The sequence below is a fragment of the Oryctolagus cuniculus genome, chromosome 4 (genome assembly GCF_051225735.1).
Source record: "Oryctolagus cuniculus isolate XC-2025 breed Fujian yellow rabbit chromosome 4, ASM5122573v1, whole genome shotgun sequence".
In the NCBI taxonomy this organism is placed as follows: domain Eukaryota; kingdom Metazoa; phylum Chordata; class Mammalia; order Lagomorpha; family Leporidae; genus Oryctolagus; species Oryctolagus cuniculus.
Genome location: NC_142870.1, coordinates 20,316,346 through 20,335,136, shown reverse-complemented (window position 1 = coordinate 20,335,136; position 18,791 = coordinate 20,316,346). Strand labels below are relative to the sequence as shown.

At 43.9% G+C, this 18,791-nt stretch overlaps 1 protein-coding gene across 11 annotated transcripts in view; it reads right to left on the bottom strand.

Annotated features, from left to right (window-relative positions):
* Positions 1 to 18,791, bottom strand: part of MRPL39 (mitochondrial ribosomal protein L39) — a 72,345-nt gene that overhangs the window by 24,850 nt on the left and 28,704 nt on the right. For 3 of the 11 annotated variants that reach the window (XM_008267147.5, XM_089330619.1, XM_008267146.5), the window contains exons 1-6: positions 14,343 to 14,422; positions 13,422 to 13,625; positions 9,406 to 9,545; positions 7,608 to 7,707; positions 6,587 to 6,654; positions 4,221 to 4,333 (exon numbers count right to left, since the gene is read on the bottom strand). In XM_008267147.5, the coding sequence (XP_008265369.3) occupies positions 4,221 to 4,333; positions 6,587 to 6,654; positions 7,608 to 7,707; positions 9,406 to 9,545; positions 13,422 to 13,625; positions 14,343 to 14,406 (689 nt within the window). In that variant the 5' untranslated portion in view covers positions 14,407 to 14,422. Of the gene's footprint in view, positions 1 to 4,220; positions 4,334 to 6,586; positions 6,655 to 7,607; positions 7,708 to 9,405; positions 9,546 to 13,421; positions 13,626 to 13,830; positions 13,850 to 14,272; positions 14,423 to 14,485; positions 14,620 to 18,791 lie in introns of those variants that run through there. The other 8 variants (XM_089330623.1, XM_089330621.1, XM_089330626.1 and 5 more) reach the window with 6 other exon arrangements.

The window sequence follows — 18,791 nt, the reverse complement described above, 5'->3', positions numbered from 1 at the left end:
ACTGGCTCACTCCCCAAATGGCCACCACAGCCAGAGCTGAGCCCATCTGAAGCCAAGAGCCAGGAGCTTCCTCCAGGTCCCCAACATGGGTACAAGGGCCCAAGCACTTGGGCCATCCTCCACTGCTTTCTCAGGCCACAGCAGAGAGCTGGGTCAGGAGAAGAGCAGCTGGGACTCGAACCAGTGCCCATATGGGATGCTAGCACCACAGGCAGAGGCTTAGCCCACCATGCCACATTGCAGGCCTCACTAAACCACTTTCAAAGACTCAACTCAACTCTTCTCAACCTTGCCCCCAAGCTATCTTTCCTTCCCCATCACACACACTCAACCAAGTTACCAAGGTCCTTGAAGCCCTTCTCAGACTTTGACAGGTAAGTGGGGGAAAGGGAAATCTCAAAATACATGGAATGGAAGATTACTGCCCAGTAACATAGCTATGGAGCATATGAATAGAATACCAGATTTGGAAAGCTTAGTATGAAGAAAAATATAAAATATCATATTTATACATTCTAATATTCATCCTATGTTGAAATAACATTTTAGATATATTGTTTAAAAATTATTAAAATTAACTTGAAATGTTACTTTTTGTTTAAAAAGATGTTGTTTATTTATTTGAGGTAGAGTTACAGACAGTGAGAGGGAGAGACAGAGAGAAAGGTCTTCCTTCCGTTGGTTCACTCCCCAAATGGCACAATGGTGCCAATCCAAACCCAGGAGCCAGGTGCTTCTTCCCAGTCTCCCATGCGGGTACAGGGGCCCAAGCACTTGGGCCATCCTCCACTGCTTTCCAATGCCATAGCAGAGAGCTGGATTGGAAGAGGACCAGCCAGGACTGGAACCAGTGCCCACACAAGATGCCGGTGCCACAGGCGGAGGATTAACCTAGTGTGCCACGGCACAAGCCCTGAAATGTTACTTTTTAATGCAGCTACCAAAAAAATTAACATTATACAGATGGTTCCTATTACATTTTTATTGGACAGCAGATACAACAGATCTTTGGCACAGGAGTTGATCTGATATATTCTGATAAGGAGTCCAAACCCCTATAATGTAACAGCAGGACCCAGCTTCTTGTCTGTCTCCCTTAGCCCAAGGTGTCCTTGTCTGTCCTTTATCAAAACGAATTCACTGAATTGAGGGAGAGACATAGCTATCCCAAGGTTTTATGTATTTTTTTTCTTTTTTGAAACACTTAGAGAGTTAGAGAGAGAGTCAGAAAGAAAAAGAAATCTTCCATCCATTGGTTCACTCCCCAAATGGTCGCAAGGATCAGAGCCGGTACAGGCCAAAGCCACGAGTCAGGAGCTTCTTCTGGGTGTTCACGTGGGTGCAGGGGCCCAAGCACTTCGGTCATTCTCGGCCACTTTCCCAGACACATTAGCAGGGCGCTGGATTGGTAGTGGAACAGCTAGTAATTGAACCGTAGTCCATGCAAGATGCCAGTGGTGGATTTACCCGCTATGCCACAATGCTCCCTGCCCCCCAAAAAGTTCTAATCACCAGACTCATGAAGCAGTTTCTCTAATAGACAAAACCCTGCTGGCCAGTACTGTCTGAAGGGGTTTGTTTAGAGGAATTCCAGGTCCTGGCAGGGAAATTCCAGGTCTGAAAGTAACTACCACCTATATGTAATCCCCATCTCCATCCCCAAGATGAACTGAAGTCCATCTGGTCATCGCAAATTCCTTAAAGAACTAATATCATCAACCAACCAAAGGAAGATCACAAGTACCACTGATCAACCAGAAATCCAGACACAAGCTGAACTTGCCCCTCTCAGCCACAATTCCCATCTCTAAGAACCTTCACCTCAGGACCTGTGTTGTGGCACAGTGGGTAAAGCTGCTGCCTGCAACACCAGCATCCCACATGGGCACCAGCTTGAGTCCTGGACGGTCCATTTGCAATCCAACTCCCAGTTAATGGCCTGAAAAGAGCAGCGGGAGATGGCCCAAGCTCTTGGGCTCCTGCCACCCACATGGGAGACTTGGATGAAGGTCCTAGCTCCTGGCCCAGCCTTGGCCATTGCTGCCACCTGGGGAGTGGGCCAGCAGATGGAAGCACTCACTTTTTCTAACTCTTTCAAAATAAATAAATAAATCTAAAAGAAAAAAAAAAAAAGAACCTTCACCCCTAACTCCTCAGGGAGCCTGGGAATTCGGCTATAGCTGCCTGGCTCCTTGCTCTGTGCTTTGCAATAAATATCTATTTTCTTCCACCACTCCAATGTCAGTGATTGGCTTTCTGCATGTCGGGCAAGTGGACCCAGGTTTGGGGGTTCTATAGCAACACCTCCAACTAATTTGGGGTGCTGTTCCACAAAAATAATCTAAGGAATTTTCTTATAGAATCAATGCTATAAACACTAGCTTGGTTCTACAGTACCATTTGTACTCTAATTAAAACTGGATATTACTACTCATTTCTAAGTACATTCATTCCAGGATATGATAAGAATGCGTCAAGAAAAGGTTTCCGTGGATCAACACATTGGAAAAATACTGTTCTCTATATCCACTTTAGAGATCCTAGAGTATAACTAGTAAATGTCCTATGCCACTGTTCTCCAAATTCAACTGAACACAGCTTGTCAGCATATTAATTAGTCTTCTAGAATATTACGAGATGTCACTCTGAGAAATGTCAAGCAAGAACATGGGTTCAGGAGACACTCATGAACTAATCCAAGAATATATCTATGATAAACCACTCATATTAGTTTGTGATTCCATTCCTATAGACCTAAAATAATCCTTAACAACGTGCAGGTGCAGATTCTTACATCCGTCTACAGTACCCATGTTATTTTTTGGCAGCACAGATTTTCCTTTCTAATTATTTTCTATTGGATTAATATTAGCACTGACTTTATCTTCTCATAAGTAGTAGAAAAATGCAAACTGGAAGATCTCTCAGAGAGCAAGGGAATTGAGAAGCCAGGCAGGATTTAAAATGTGACAAAGAAAACCCATCAAATGGCTAATTCACACGCAGAAGATGAAGCCCTGCTGTGTAAACATTATAGTTCAGCTGTCTGCACCCTTCCAAATGGCTTACTTTCTCATCTTATCCTTTTCAGCTACATTCTCAATCTTATCCTTTTCATGTAAAGACTGAAGGGACGGCCGGGGAAGGCTGCCAAGTACACAAAATAATTCAGTTGTTTAACAAATGTCATCACTCCACAGTGGAAAGAAAAGGGAAATGTATCACTATGCTGACAGAAAGAAAAGGGTTGGCTAAAGGAAGAAAGAAACCAAAGTGAGAAAATTACCAAGGGGAGCAAGGAACACTTTCCTCCATGAAATTAACAATGAGAGGAACAAAAGTCAATGGGGGGCAGAAAATGAGATCGTAGAGTAGAAATTGAAGTGCTGTCACATGTACATTCAAAGCAAAATCCAGGGGCCAGCATCGTGGCACAGCAGGCTAAGCCTCTACCTATAATGTCAGCATCCAAAATGGGCAATTGTTCAAGACCCCATTGCTCCACTTCCAATCCAGCTCCCTGTTAATGCACCTGGGAAAGCAGAAGAGGATGGCTCAAGTGCTTGGGCCCCTGCACCCACGTGGGAGATTGGAAGCCAGGCTCCCGGCTTCGGCCTGGCCCAGCTCTGGCAATTTCAGCTATTTGGGGAATGAACCAGCAGATGACTCTCAGATAGCTCTCTCCCTCTCATTCTCTCTCTCTCTCTCCTCCTCTCTCTATAACTCTGCCTTTCAAATAAATAAAAATATTTTAAAAAACAGTAAAATTCAACAACAAAAACAATGAAATCCCAATATTTCCGGCAAAATGGATGGAACTGGGGTCATTGTGCTCAGTGAAACAAGCTAGAAACAGAAAGACAAACACATGTCTGAATTTAGAATAGCAATTATCAGAGGTTGGGAAAAGTTGAGGGACAGATCACAGAGAAAGGCTAGATCATGGGTAACAGAACACAGAGAGAAGTAGTAAGTTCACTGTGACTCTAGTTCACAATAATGAACAACATATTACATGAGGAACAGGAAGGGAGGAGCTGGTAGCCTCCAAAGAAAAGATAAGAAAATGGAAATGCTAATTCCCTGATTTGGTCAGTTCACTCCATATATATGTTAAAATACATGCTAATCAAAAACATAAATAATTTGCTTTTCCTATGAGTTGAATTATCATTAACAACAACTTGAGGATCTTTACTCTGAAGAAATCCAATACTTACTTGTTATGTTGAAATATTTCTAATGCAACTTTTGCTTCAACTTCTAGAGTTTCAAATGGAAGGTCTTTATAAATTAAAGCATGAACATCTTTTGTGAAGGAACGTAGGTTCTCCTTAAAAATTAAAATGTTAACCTTTAATAATAATTTACTCAAAAGCATCTCTCCATCGGTAGATAAAACTGTACACTTAGAATGATGAATCCCAAGTGAAACAAAAAGCAAAACCAAATGTTACAGAAATTATCAATTTTCAATAATTATTTAGACGATAAACATTCTTCCAACTCTACAAATTATAAAACAGGCGATTAGCCTGTATTACTATAAAGAAATTTTAGCAAATATTTCATCTAGATAATATGGCCAAATAAATGTTTTTTAAAGCTCTGATGCAGTAAGTAGAAATGCTAATAAATAGCAATACATAAAAATGTTAATGCTATGAATCAAATTTGTTTCTTAAATGCATGGGTAAAAATACTGTTTTCATACTGCAGAAAATTTCACTAAAAATGTCATCACTGGCCCTGTATGAAATACGGTATATGACCAGTATTTTAAATTTTTAATTAAAATGTCAATTTTACACAATTAAAATGACTGATTAACAACACATTAACTAAGTTTACAAGCTTTTTAATAAAAACTGTATTTGAACTCTCATATCATGAATCACTACTAATATGGAAAAGATCAAGCATGACTATACAAAATAATTCTACAATAAAATTTTTTCCATAGACTTCCTATCAGGGTGTTTTTCATGAAACGACTTCTCTCCATTCTTAAAGGCCTGATTTATTATATAAAATAATTCATGTTGATGGTTAAAAATAACCATTCCTTCAACCCCTCACTCTTCCCTAGTTCCTCTAAACTATCCACCAAAACCCCTGAGCCTGTAATCAGCCAGTACATTTGGTTTTTTTTAAGAAATTTAAATGAAATATTAATTTCATTTAAAAATGAAAACAAAAGGCAGTAAGTTTCAATGACAGACTTAAATCTTGATCCATTAGTTTTTATTTAACTTTCTCCAATGAAGACTGATTAAACTTGGGCACATTCCCAAAAAAGCAGCCACATTGACAAGAACACACAGATCACAAAAAAACAATTTCAATCACTAAGTAAAAAACACTATAACTGTTAGATGCCATCTATTCTAAGCTACATCTATTTTTTTTTTTTTTTTTTTTTTTTTTTACAGGCAGAGTGGACAGTGAGAGAGAGAGAGAGACAGAGAGAAAGGTCTTCCTTTTGCCGTTGGTTCACCCTCCAATGGCCACCACCGGCAGGTGCGCTGTGGCCGGTGCACCACGCTGATCCGATGGCAGGAGCCAGGTACTTCTCCTGGTCTCCCATGGGGTGCAGGGCCCAAGCACTTGGGCCATCCTCCACTGCACTCCCTGGCCACAGCAGAGAGCTGGCCTGGAAGAGGGGCAACCAGGACAGAATCCGGTGCCCCAACCGGGACTAGAACCCGGTGTTCCGGCGCCGCAAGGCGGAGGATTAGCCTAGTGAGCCACGGCGCCGGCCAGCTACATCTATTTTCAGAGCTACTAAGATATAAAAAATTGTACATAGTGGAACTGATAAAATGGTATGCCTCCCTTGGCTAATCTCCAGACTCTCAAACTATATTACATATAGTTTTGTTTAATTAAGAATTAGACATTTGCCCGTTCCCATAACTAAGTCTCCAGGCTTGAGCTTTAGTAAATACTAGGACCCCCACTGACTGAGCACCTGTTCTAGAGCATACTTATTAGCTGGGCCCTCTTACTAACCAAGTCCCTCCCTTATTATGAAGCCAACGAGTCACACAGAGCTTAGTTTGTTACTGTTCAGTTTGCTGCTACTTGGGCTAGGTTTGTCAAAGCCTGATTCTTTAATTCACTCCTGTTTGCAATGTGACCATGTGTACACAGGGATCTCACAATAAGCAACAATCTAAAATGGCTTAGGATGGTGGTTTTCAAATTGTACTCTGGAGATCCAAACAAGTATGGCACTCTGCCTCCCCACAACAAAGATAACTAAAGGTTCTACATTTTAAATTCTGTACTCTTGAAAACCACTATCATAAAGAAGACATAGCACTTCAAGCATTCTCAGGCAGGACATAAAGCTTTAAGATAACAAATCATTCTACCGTGAATACCCTCATTCATAAGGCTATGTCTTGAATATACGGAAAAAACAACCAGAGAGGTTGAGAGAGAGGAGAACGGGGGGAAGAGGAGAGACTGAGATTCTGGGAAATGATCTTAATGTGCAATGCCCTTCCACAGCACTAACGCAAGGATCACTCCAACAGAGACCAACAGACACTGACATCACTGCTCCAGAGAGTATACTCACTTTTGTTGGCATCCACTCATCAAGTTTCTTATCCAAGACGACATCATAGCAGAAGGCTCCCGCGATCACTGTAAATCCAACCACAGTAAAAAGCAAAGTCAAATCAATTGGGACAGAAAGTTACTAATATTCAACAATTAGATATTTACACCATCAAACAGAGGGTTAGCCAGCTCTCCCATCTCTACAAATTATGAAACTCCTGCCACTATCCCAGCTGCCTGTTCCAATTCTATCAAAGTTTCCCACTCAAAAAACTAACGTATGTTTTGTTAACTTGAAATCACCAATATTTTACAAACATTCAAGTTTTCTTTAGCAATACTATCACTACAGAGATTTCAAATAGTTACTAGATATAAGAATTCTAAAACAAGATATTTATTAAGTAGAAGAATGACTAAAAGGACATGAAATGTTGAACTTTTTTATAGTATCTCCTAAATATCTTCATTTTTGTGTTTTGTTCTTAGAATCATCTCTTGAGCTTCTTTCAATTATTTTTGGTGCATGTACTTCTTTTTGTAAAAGAAAAAAAAGAAAGAAAATCATACACAATCCTGCTATAAATAGTGTTTGCTTCAAAATCCTAGTTTCCACAAACGTACAAATCATCGACATCCTTCCACCTACCCAAAACTGTGTCACTTTCCAGAATCATGGTCATTTCCGGCGAAATCCCACCACCTCCACACAGCTGTCTCCAGCAGTGAACTTATTTATATTCCCACTTCCTTCTCCTCCACACATTTAATTTGGGAATAAAGGTTTAAAGTAGTACGAAATAAACACTGAGACAGTGTAACTCTGTGAAGTCCGTATTCAAGAGAAACTTTCCAAAAATCCTATTACATTAATTACTGACCTCCAAAGACTAATTTGTACTTCATCACAATAAAACAGATTGTTACCCACAATAAATGACAGTGGTTTTTGTTAGATGAACCTCTGTACATCATCAAAAACAGGTACCAAATATCCAAGGATCACAAAAGCGTTAACATTCAGATGTGAACATTACCAGGAACTTCCGGAGCTCCCACCAGGCTGACCACATACTCATCTTTGAATGCCCTCTCTATTACGCAGCCCATCATCATGGCACAAGATCGCCAATAAGCCTAGGGAAATGAGCACACAAACACAATGCGTACTGAGAGACAGAAAAGGTTCTAGGGTGTTAAAATGTCATTCAACATTTGATCTGGAAATCTCTGTCAAATATCTGTCCATCTTCAGGACGTGACAAGAGTTACCATTAGGCCATGATGTTACCTTTACCAAGCAAAAACCCAGGGAAGAATGAAGCCTCAGCTGTGACCAATGTTTCCGTGTGAGACATCAAGCACTTTAATGGTTACCAATGAGACAGTATTAAGATCTGATAGTAACTTTATTGTTTACCCAGGATAATGTTAACTCACTAATAAACTTCTGATGAAGTGCAATAAACATTAAAATATACTTGTTTACATAATTTAAAAATCAGACAGAAACTCAACTTTTAAAAATTACTCTTGACTTCCATATGTTCTCCACATCTTAAGACTACAACACTGGGACATGTGGTCATGTATGGTGGAGACTGATTCAGAATATATTCTATGCAACCATAAAACATACAGTAAAAATAAGTGCAGACGCAAGTTTTGGAGGCAAATAGCAAAATGCACTTCGGCACCTACCCTACTTAAATGGTCTTAAATGGCTGCTGAACACAGAGGTTCAAACCTGGGCCCCACCACTTCGTAAGGCAATAAACTTGGTCAAGCACTGAACCTTCCCTTGCCTCAGTTTATTCTTCCGGCAATGAGGAAAGCAGCACTTAACTTGTGGGGGTTTTATAAGGACTAACAGAGTCAACACCAGAAAATGCCTAGAACTATGCCTGATACATAACAAATACTCAATGTTAGCTATTACTATTGTCATGGCTATCATTTTCTTATTTTTCACTTTCAACAAATATTTGCCAAACACTTGCTGTATATAATTCAAAGACCAGACCCAAAAAAAAAAGGCATGGTCTTTATTTCACACAGCTGAAAATCTGTAACAGTTTCTGTTACAAATGTCTAAAGATACTAGGCACATGTTGCAAGACCTGAAAGAGGGACTCATTCTGACAAAAAGGTTCCACAGAGCAGACGCCATTACAACTGAATCACAAAAGACAAACAGGATTCCGGGCACTTGAGGCAGCGATTAAGGTGCCATTTGGGATAACAGCATCCTGGATCAGAGAGCCTGAGTTGGAGTCTCAGCTCCACTCCTGATTCTAGTTTCCTGCTAATGAGCACCAGGGGAAACAGTAGGTGATGGCTCACACAGGTCCCTGTAACCCAAGACAGAGAGCTAGACTGAGAACTTGGGCTCTCAGTATTTGGGAAGTGAAGCAACAGATAGGAGGTCTCTTATCTCTCATTCCTTGCCTCTCAAGTGAAATACATAAATAATTGTTTTAATTCAAGAAAAGATTATTGAAATCATCTAGAAAAGATGGTCAAAAGCTGAATTTGAACAGCACTGGGAATTGAATCATGTACAATACAGAAAATTATCAACATACGCAAGCTGAACAAAGATAGGAAAGTAAAAGACATGTTAAATAATTTTCTCAATTCAAAACACAGAAAAACGGATGCCACTGGTACTTTTTTAGACTATGAAAATGCCTAATCTAACAAGTAAAACATTGACTGGTACGGTATAACACTTTACTTTGGGCTACCTTTCACTTCAGAGAAGATAGGTTTTAATAAAAAGAAAAAGGAAAGAATGGGGGGCGGAGTGCAATGAGTATGTAGAAGCAGAAATACCTTATTCACTTCTCCTGGGTCACGGTCTTTGAAAGTAAGAAATTCAATTTCACAGGACTTGGTCAAAGGCTTATACATGTCCCAAGGCTGTCCATCCACAAGAGCCAGAATGGACTTCCTGCAGTACCACTCACTCAAATCTAGGAATTTAAAATAGATTAATTATCTCAATCTACCAAAACTCTAAGTGAAAAGCTACATGTTTAAGTGCTATCTTAAGAAATAAAACTGTTAGGGCAAGATTCTACAGATTACCTTCTGAGAGAAAAGAGTATTCCATATTACATCTACAACCAATAACAAAAAAAAAATGGGGCCGCCGTAGTAGGCTAAGTCTCTGCCTGTTTGAGTCTTGGCTACTCCTCTTCCAATTCAGTTCTCTGCTGTGGCCTGGGAAGGCAGTGGAAGGTGTCCCAAGCACTTGGGCCCCTGAACCCAGGTGGGAGACCCTGAATAAGCTCCTGGCTTTGGATTAGGCCAGTTCTGGCCATCGCGGCCATTTGGGGAATGAACCAGCAGATGGAAGACCTCTCTCTCTGTCTTTCCCTCTCTCTGTGGCTCTGCCTCTCAAACAAATAAATCAAATCTTCAAAACAAAAAATCAAAGTATTGATTACTAATAAAATTACTGAAACCATTTACTAAAATCATTAAGGCTAAATAGTTTTACATTAATTTATCAATTATTAATTACACAATTTTCTAAGAGTTACACTTAAATACAGCAGCATCATGGAGGCCAGAGGGTAAAGTAGCAGGTAAAGCCATCACTATATGGGCACCAGTTTGTGTCCTGGATGCTCCACTTTCCATCTAGTTCCCAGCAAAAGACGGCCCAAGTATTTGGGCCCCTGCCACCCACTTGGGAGACCCAGATGAAGCTCTTAGCTTCTGGCTACAGACTGGCCCAGCTCTGGCAATTAACAGCTAGCTAGGGAATAACCCAATGGATAGAAGATGTTTCTCTCTGTCTCTCCCTCCCTCTGTAGCTCTTTCATTTCCCAAATGGCCACAACAGCTAGAGCTGGGCAGATCTGGGCAGATCCGAAGCCAGGAACCAGGAGCTTCATCCAGATCTCCCAGATGGGTTCACGGGTATGGTGGAATGAGAAGGTGAAAAGGTCATGCCAAGATGGCCACTGAGGTGAAAAGGTCATGCCAAGATGGCTGCTGAGGTGAGAAGGTCATGCCAAGATGGCCGCTGACAACAGAAACTGCCTGGCAACAGGCCATGATTGGATGGCTCCGGAAACCACAGGACAACAGAGCCTGACTGACAGCAGGCCAGAAACTGCCTGGCAACAGAGCCTGACTGGCAACAGGCTGTGATTGGATGGCTTTGGAAATGGCCTGGCAACAGACTATGATTGGTTAGGGCAGAGACCGCCCCTTGACCGGATTGGCTGCCTTGGCTATATAAGCAGCTGTAGCAACTGATGTGCCTAATGTGCCTGCTCGCCTCAGGCCTGCTTTCACCAGATTCCCGGGGTCTGTGTGGTGACTCCATGCCTCTTGCCCCCACCACACTCCTCCTCTCAGAAGAAATCAACTTCAACACAGGGGCCCAGGCATTTGGGCCATCTTCTTTTCTGCTTTTGCAGGCACATATGCAGGGAACTGGATTGGAAGTGGAACAGCCAGGACTTGAGCCAGCACCCATGTGGGATTCCAGCACTGCCACAAAGCCAGTCCTCATCAATAAATCTTTATAAAAAAAAAAATAGAGGAGCATAATGGATATAGTTTAGACATACACACAACTTAGAAGAAAATGGAAAATACAGTAATATATGCAAACATAAATTTGTTCCAGATTAGTTTTTTTCCATTAATTAATTTTATTTTATTTGAAAGGCAGAGAGACTTTACTCCCCAACTGCCCACAGCAGCCAAGGCTGTACTAGGCCCAACACAGGAACCTGGAATTCCACTTGACTGTTCTACATGGGTGGGAGGAACCTAACTACTTAACCATTACCTACTGCCCCCAGGGTACCCATCAGCAGGATGCTGGAATCATTAATGGAATTAGAACTCAAACCAGGCATTTCAATATGGGATGCAAGTGTCCCAAGCGGCAACTAAACCCCTTTGCTGAATGCCCAACCCAGATTGGTTTTCTGTCGTACCCCCAAACCACTTCTTACTTCCAAGAAATGACTCTACAAGTTAAATACTGCTGTTACCAATTTTTAATGATTAACACAAATTCACATATAAGCCAATTAATTCAGAATGCAACTCTAACCCTGATTAAATGCTTTGCAAGTACACATCTATCATAAAAGTAGTCAAACTACAGGGTCTAAATTAAATGATCCAACTAAATTACAATGACCACAAAGATAAGATGATGTCTATTTTCGCTCACTCAAAATGATGTTCAGCATCTGACAATAGGCCTGGGACACAGCAGATTCTCAATGAAAGTTTACTGAATGACTGGTGGTATGAATGACAATAAGTCTTAGTGGTCATACTGAGTGTAGATCAGTATCTCCATCACCACACGTGATGTATATAATGCTATGGAAGTGCCTGAGCCTTGTTTTAATCACAGCATCTATCATAGAGCAAAGCTTTAAGAAACAGTTGAAGGGTGGGCAATTGGCCCCACAGATAACATATCAGTTGGGACACCTGTTAAGAGTGCCTTGGTTCAATGCCTGGCTCCACTTCCAGCTGGTGCAGATCCTGGGAGGCTGTAATGAGAACCTACTGAGGGCCCAAGTGATCCTCCTACCCCTGTAGAAAACCAGGAATGAGTTCCCAGCTCTTGTCTTTGGCCTGGCCCACAGCTGTCTGTTACAGACATTTGCGAATGGGCCAGGCCAGTGGTTGGGAGTTGCTCTCTCTCTTCCTCTCTCTCACAAATAAATAAAAATAATTTTAAATTTTTGAAAAATAAATAATTATCTAAGTATTAATTCAAGGGCCAGGGTAAAGGAAGATTTTGAGTGTATACTCTTTAAACCAGCATGAGTTGCTATCTAAAGTTATTAATTACTTCAATGGAATCACTGCTGAGTTTTCCAAAAGTTTAAACAATGCAGCTAGTCACATTTTTATTTTGTTTTCTAAATTTAAATATTACCAGTCTACCAAAGTTGCTATCCAAACATTTTGATCAAAAATAACATATAGGAGCAGGCATTTAGCCTAGCAGTTATGATGCCCACTTTCCACATCAGAGAGCCTTTGTCCAATTCCCAGCTTTGGCCCCTGACTCCAGCTTCCTGCCAGTGTAGATCCTGGGAGACAGCAGGGATGGCTAGAGTTACTGGATTACCACCACCCATGTGGGAGATTGCAACTGAGTTCCCGGCTCCTGGCTCCAGCAAAGGACTGGCCTCAAGCCACTGTGGATATTAGGAGAGAACCAGCAGATGGGAGCTCTCTTTCTCTGTTTCTCAAATAAGTAAAAATTAAAATAATGATAATATAAAGGCTCTGTTTCCTTCAACACCAAATCACACACAGGGCACAATTATTTCTCCTAAAATATAAACAAGTATGTTTACCACAATCACATGCACCCCATACACATTTTCACTCACACACATACCACACGTGTACTGACACGTAAACAAAAACACAGCACACAGCAGGCAAGTGGCAAGCAACAACAGAAGTTCGGCTATAAAGAGTTGCCAAGGAAAAGGCCCAGAAAGTTGATCATCTGAGGCCACAGCAAGTTCTTTACATCGAAATCCTTCAATGAGACCTGCACAGTGACTGCTTCTAATACATCTGAGTACCGACTAAATGAAGAAAATAGTTCATATATTCAGCTCTGATCCTCTTCTGCCAGAAAACAAGTTTAGTAGCCTAAATACAGCCAGCTTCAAGTAAGCCTCAGGATAACCTGTGCAACACCTTGAAATGCCCATGGTACCCTGTGGAGCTAAGGAGACAGCCAACAGGCCATCGGCAAGTTCAAGGGAGCAAATACAGCATCAGGCCTCCTCTGCAGTCCTTCCACACCGCTCACGTAGCATCCTGATCAGGCTACTTACGCATGGCACAACTATAAGGCGTTGAAACGTTTTTATTCATCACGAAGACAGCGCCAGGGTCGGTTTTCCCAACATGCTTAACTTCGATCTTCTCTGTTCGGGGAGTTAGCGACAACTGCCTTTTTTTCTCTTTATTAAAGAGATCATTCCGCATTTCTGTCAGTTCGGGGGGAGTCAGCTGAGCAGCTGCTGTTGCTATCCATCCTGTGGGGAAGTTACAATAAGCAAGAAGCCTGGAAAGGGAATAATATATTTCGGACAGCACACCCCACTCCACAACCACTAAACAGTTCTAACAACAGGAGGCAACAGAATTTTAAACAGCCATTTGCCGAAAACGCACTCAGAGGTCACGTTAACCCACTTCCTAACATCGATCCCAAAAGATGCAAGGGAAGGAAGAGCTCACGTCTGTTTCCCACCAGTTTCCAGGGTCGTGTTCCCACCTGCACTCACAGGCCGGGGCAACGAGGAACCAGGACGCGGGTCAGAGACCAGAGCCACTGGGCAGCGGGGTGGGGGGGCGAAGACGGGGCCTGGGCGGGGAGCAGCAGGCCCCTAGCACACTGGACGTCCCGTGCCAACGCGCCCACGGCCAGGGGCGAGGAATGCCGAGCTTAATACTGAAACCCCCAATCAAGAGATTTCGCGAGGCAAACTCCATTCCTACGCGAGGTAACGATAGGTTTATACCAGACGCGAGCTGTTCCCAAAAGCGCCCCAAGTCCCGTCGCGGCCCCGCCCCCTGGTGACCCCCGCGACCCCAGATTTGTCCTCCCAAGGTTGGAAGCAGGCGGCAGCCAAAGCAGGGGACTGAAAAATCCTCCTCCTCCCGCTCTCCCACGACCCGCCTAAAGCTCCATCGCGGCTGCCACCATTCTCCAGGCCTCGCTCCCCATCCCCACGGCCGCTGAAACTCACTCCAGCCAGCCCCGCAGCCGGGGACGACCCGACAGAGCCGCAGCATCCGGACACCCACGGCCATGGCCTTCACAGCGGCCGTGGGAACCGCCGCGCGCCGGTCCTCTCCCGCCTTCCTCCCCCCAGAAACTCTGAACGCGCACCGAGGTTCCGCCAGACAGTTCCGTTCCGGGCGTTCCGGGCTGCGCGCGGCCATGAGAGGGCGCCTTTGCGCCTCGCTATCGCAAGCCCCGCGTCCCCGCGTGTTCCAAGGGCGCGACGGGTGACCCAGAACTTCGTGGGCTGTGAGGGAAACAGGGCGTCTCCCTGGCAGGGGCTGGGTGCCACGCGCGCCGCACCCTCCGCTGTCCCCAGGTTCCCGGCGGCCGATGGCCTCCTCCAGCTCTGGCTTCCCTCTCAGTTGTGCCGGGAGGGCTCCTTGGCTCGGCCGGGCTTGCGCCTGGGCTGTCGCGTCCATTTGCCCTGTCAGCATGGGCCTGCAAACGGGTCGTGTGGATATTGGGGCCGCTGTGTGATCCGTGGCGCCCAGGACAAGTTACCCAGGTTAGCGTGAGTCCCATCTTGTTAGAGAGCGTAGGGAACGGCACCCTGAGGCGGAACTTTCTCGGCCATGAGGTGGGCGCCCAAGAGCCCCAAACTCAAATACAAGGCACTTAAAATGGTCTGTAGGAGAAATTAAAGGGAAGCTTCTCTGGGTGCGAAACATTTTTGAATTTCGTGCCTACGAGGAATTCAAAAGCTTCGTGTAAAATGCCTATTATGAAGAAACTACGCATGGATTGACTGGTTTGTTTTTTTTTTTTAACATCCCAATAAACGTATCTTTTAATTTCGTTACAATCCTACATGTTGAATGGATGAATGCCCTTACCAAAAAAAAAAAAAAAAAAAAAAAGCAAAGTTCCAACACAGGGCTTCGTCCCATTGTTGTAAGAGGCTTCCCAGTGGTTAAACACGGGAATGTTTTTGTGTGCTGGGGCTTTACTGGAGGCTGGGAGTTGACTGAACCTGCGGCTGCCTCCCCCCTTTGACTTGCAATCGGATTAAACCGCCGCCAGGTGGAAGTGCCGACTCAGCGGCAGATCCTGGGTCGCTCCACGCTAGAGCCCCGCTGCCCCTCACAAGTGCGAGAATCTTCGCTTACTATCTCCCAGGTCCTTCATTTGAAATATTGCAATTCATGACACCTTCAGAAGATTCTTTTGTTTTTTAATTTTTTTTATTTAGAATGAGAAATGTAAGGATATGGCCGAGCTTGGTTTAAATCTAGTCTTCAGTTTCCCAGATGGCTTCTCATTTTGAGATCTCAATTGGAACTACAAAATGTACCTATGTACAAATAAGTGTGGTGTGGTGTGTGTGGTGGTGTGTGTGTGTGTGTGTGTGGTGTGTTGCTTCCTCCTTGAATTTACATTCAATGATTCCCTGGAAAGCTTTTTGTCTCACTAGCCTATTGTAGAGACTGTTCATTGACCCCATCCAGAAACAACAGAGTTGCCCTTGGAACAGTTTAGAGCAACGTTTAAACTAAGCTTCTGAACTCAAACTGAAACAAGTTTGATCATCAATACGTTGTGGGGGCCAGCATTGTGGCCTATCCGGTAAACCTGCGCCTGTGACACTGGATCTGGGTGCTGGCTCCTATCTCTGCTGCTCCACTTCCCATCCAGCTCCCTACTAACAGCCTGGGAAAAGCAGCAGAAGACAGCCCAAGTGTTTGTGCCCCTGCTGCTCACGAGACGAAGCTCCTGGCTCCTGGCTTTGGCCTGGACCAGCCCTGGCTGTTGCTGGTGGGGAGTGAACCAGCAGATGGAAGATTCTCTCTCTCTCTCTCTCTGAAACTTTGACTTTCAAAAATAAAATAAATTAAAAAAAAAAAAAAACACCTTGGAGACAGGTAACTGGAACTCTCTAGCAGCACAGAAGTGCTAGTTGTGAGACTATCACTAATGATAATGGACACCAAATATTGAACATGTGCAACTATAGGGCTCCAACCAGCCAAAGCACTAAACATAATAATCCTCTTTTTCCAGCAGGAGAAATTCAGGTTTGGAGAGCTTAAGAGACTTTACTAGACGTAGACCTTTAGCCAAGAATCTTCCAATGTATTTCCTTATTGTAGATCCCCCTTTCTTGCTTTTTTTTTTTTTAATCAACCTTCTGCCAAAAATGTTTCCCTTTGTCAACTTCTCTCCCAAATATAAAGAATCCAGGCCTTGTTGATGAATATCGAAGTTGAGCCTGAAACATTCTTGTCCCAGAAAGTAAGGGGCCACTCCAAGACAGACAGACAGACAGACAGAAACATGTTCAGAGGACACAGGATCCAACCTGAGGGGTACCCACTGCAACAGCTTTAATACAACAAGGAATAATGGTGAGTATTATAACATATCTCATTCATTAAGAATCTATGAGGAGTGGGCATTTGGCAAAGCAAGCTGTCACTTGGACACCTGCATCCCATATCCGAATGCCTGGAATCAGGAGTGATAGAAACAATGTCCTGTGAGAGAAACAATGTCACCTATGCAGCATTCCTACCAAAATATTTAACCATAATTATGAGGAAAAGAAATCAGAAAGTGAACATCCTGAATTCTTCAAAAAATATCAATTTCATGAAAGATGGACCAAGAAAGTTCAAAGAACTGTTCTAAATCAAAGGAGACCAAAGAAACACACACCTGAGATCACGCATGTTCCTCCCTTGCATCTTAGACCAAAGAAGAAAGTTCAAAAGATATGATCGACGTGGAAATCTGAATAGGAGCTGTATAATAAATAATATTCTATCAGTGCTGTATTACCTTGGATACAATAAAAATATTCACCACTTACAGCCCCCTGTCCCAGCAAGTCCTGGGACCAAGACCAGAGCCAATCAAACAAGGGGTATGTACTACCTGCAGAAAGCCAGTGGATGGGGGCTGGCACTATGATGTAGTGGGTTAAGCCTCTGGGGCGCCGGCATCTCATATGGGCTCTGATTCATGTCCCGGCTGCCCCCTCTTCCAATCCAGCTCTCTGCTGATGGCCTGGGAAAGCAGTGGAAGATGGCCCAAATGTCTGGGTCCCTGCTCCCATGTGGGAGACTCAGAAGAAGCTCCTGGCTCCTGGCTCCTGGCTCCTGGCTCCTGGCATCAGATCAGCCCAAGTTGGGCCATTGTGGCCATTTGGGGAGTAAACCAGCGGGTGGGAAACCTTTCTCTCTGTCTCTTCCTCTCTCTGTAACAGCCTCAGAAAGAAAGAAACAAAGAAAGAGAGAGGGAGGGAGGGAGGGAGGGAAAGCCAGTGGATGAGGCCGGCGCCTCGGCTCAATAGGCTAATCCTCCACCTAGCGGTGCTGGCACACCAGGTTCTAGTCCTGGTCGGGGCACCGGATTCTGTCCCAGTTGCCCCTCTTCCAGGCCAGCTCTCTGCTGTGGCCAGGGAGTGCAGTGGAAGATGGCCCAAGTGCTTGGGCCCTGCACCCCATGGGAGACCAGGAGAAGCACCTGGCTCCTGGCTTCGGATCAGCGCAGTGCGCCGGCTGCAGCAGACATTGCGGGGGTGAACCAACGGCAAAAGAAGACCTTTCTCTCTGTCTCTCTCTCTCTCACTGTCCACTCTGCCTGTCGGGAAAAAAAAAAAAAAAAAAAAAAAAAAAAAACAGTGGATGAGGCTATAGAAGTGTCCTTGAAGCAGGAAAGCAAATCATCAAAATCAAGTACCCAATAACACAGAATGCTTTCTGAGCCCACAAAGATGAGTTGGGATTCAAGCTCAGATCTGTCTGTCTCCAACACCTATACTTTTCTTTTATTTCAAATTCACATCTCTTAATCCAAATACTTGATTTTATACTTTCAAAGTATGATAGATTTTGCTTGTTTTGCAAAGTCAAAAAGTAGTAAAAGAGGTAGAGTGAAGTTTCTTCCCCAGTTATTTTCCCCATTCACAAGTTCCTATCAAAACCTCACACAACTGCACTGTTCCCGATTTATTGACTGTGGGGAGCAACTCGGACTAGACTAAGTTACTGGAATTAAGACTTATTCTATGCATCTGCTCTCCCACAATATGGCGCTGGGAGAGAAGAAAACAGCTTCTACACAGCTGCCTCCAGTTCAGCCAATAAACTGTAGGACTTGCTCCTGATTAGAGGAGAGCAGCGTACTCGGCGTGTGGGCAGCCGAGTTGGGATTGGCAGAGGAGGACTATAAAGGAGGAGAGAGACGGCATGCACCAGGAACATCTAAGGGGAACACCTAAGGGGAACACCTGTGCAGCCCCCAGAGAGCCGGCCGGCGGTGTGCCGCTCCCCTGCGGAAGTGGGGAATGTGGCCAGGGGGAACCGCCCTTCCACGGAGGTGGAAGGGACAGTAGCCAACCCGGGAAAAACCAGCAGCAAACCCGGGGAGGGCCAAACAGACGAAAGAACAGCGCAGGGTCATGTGTCGTTCC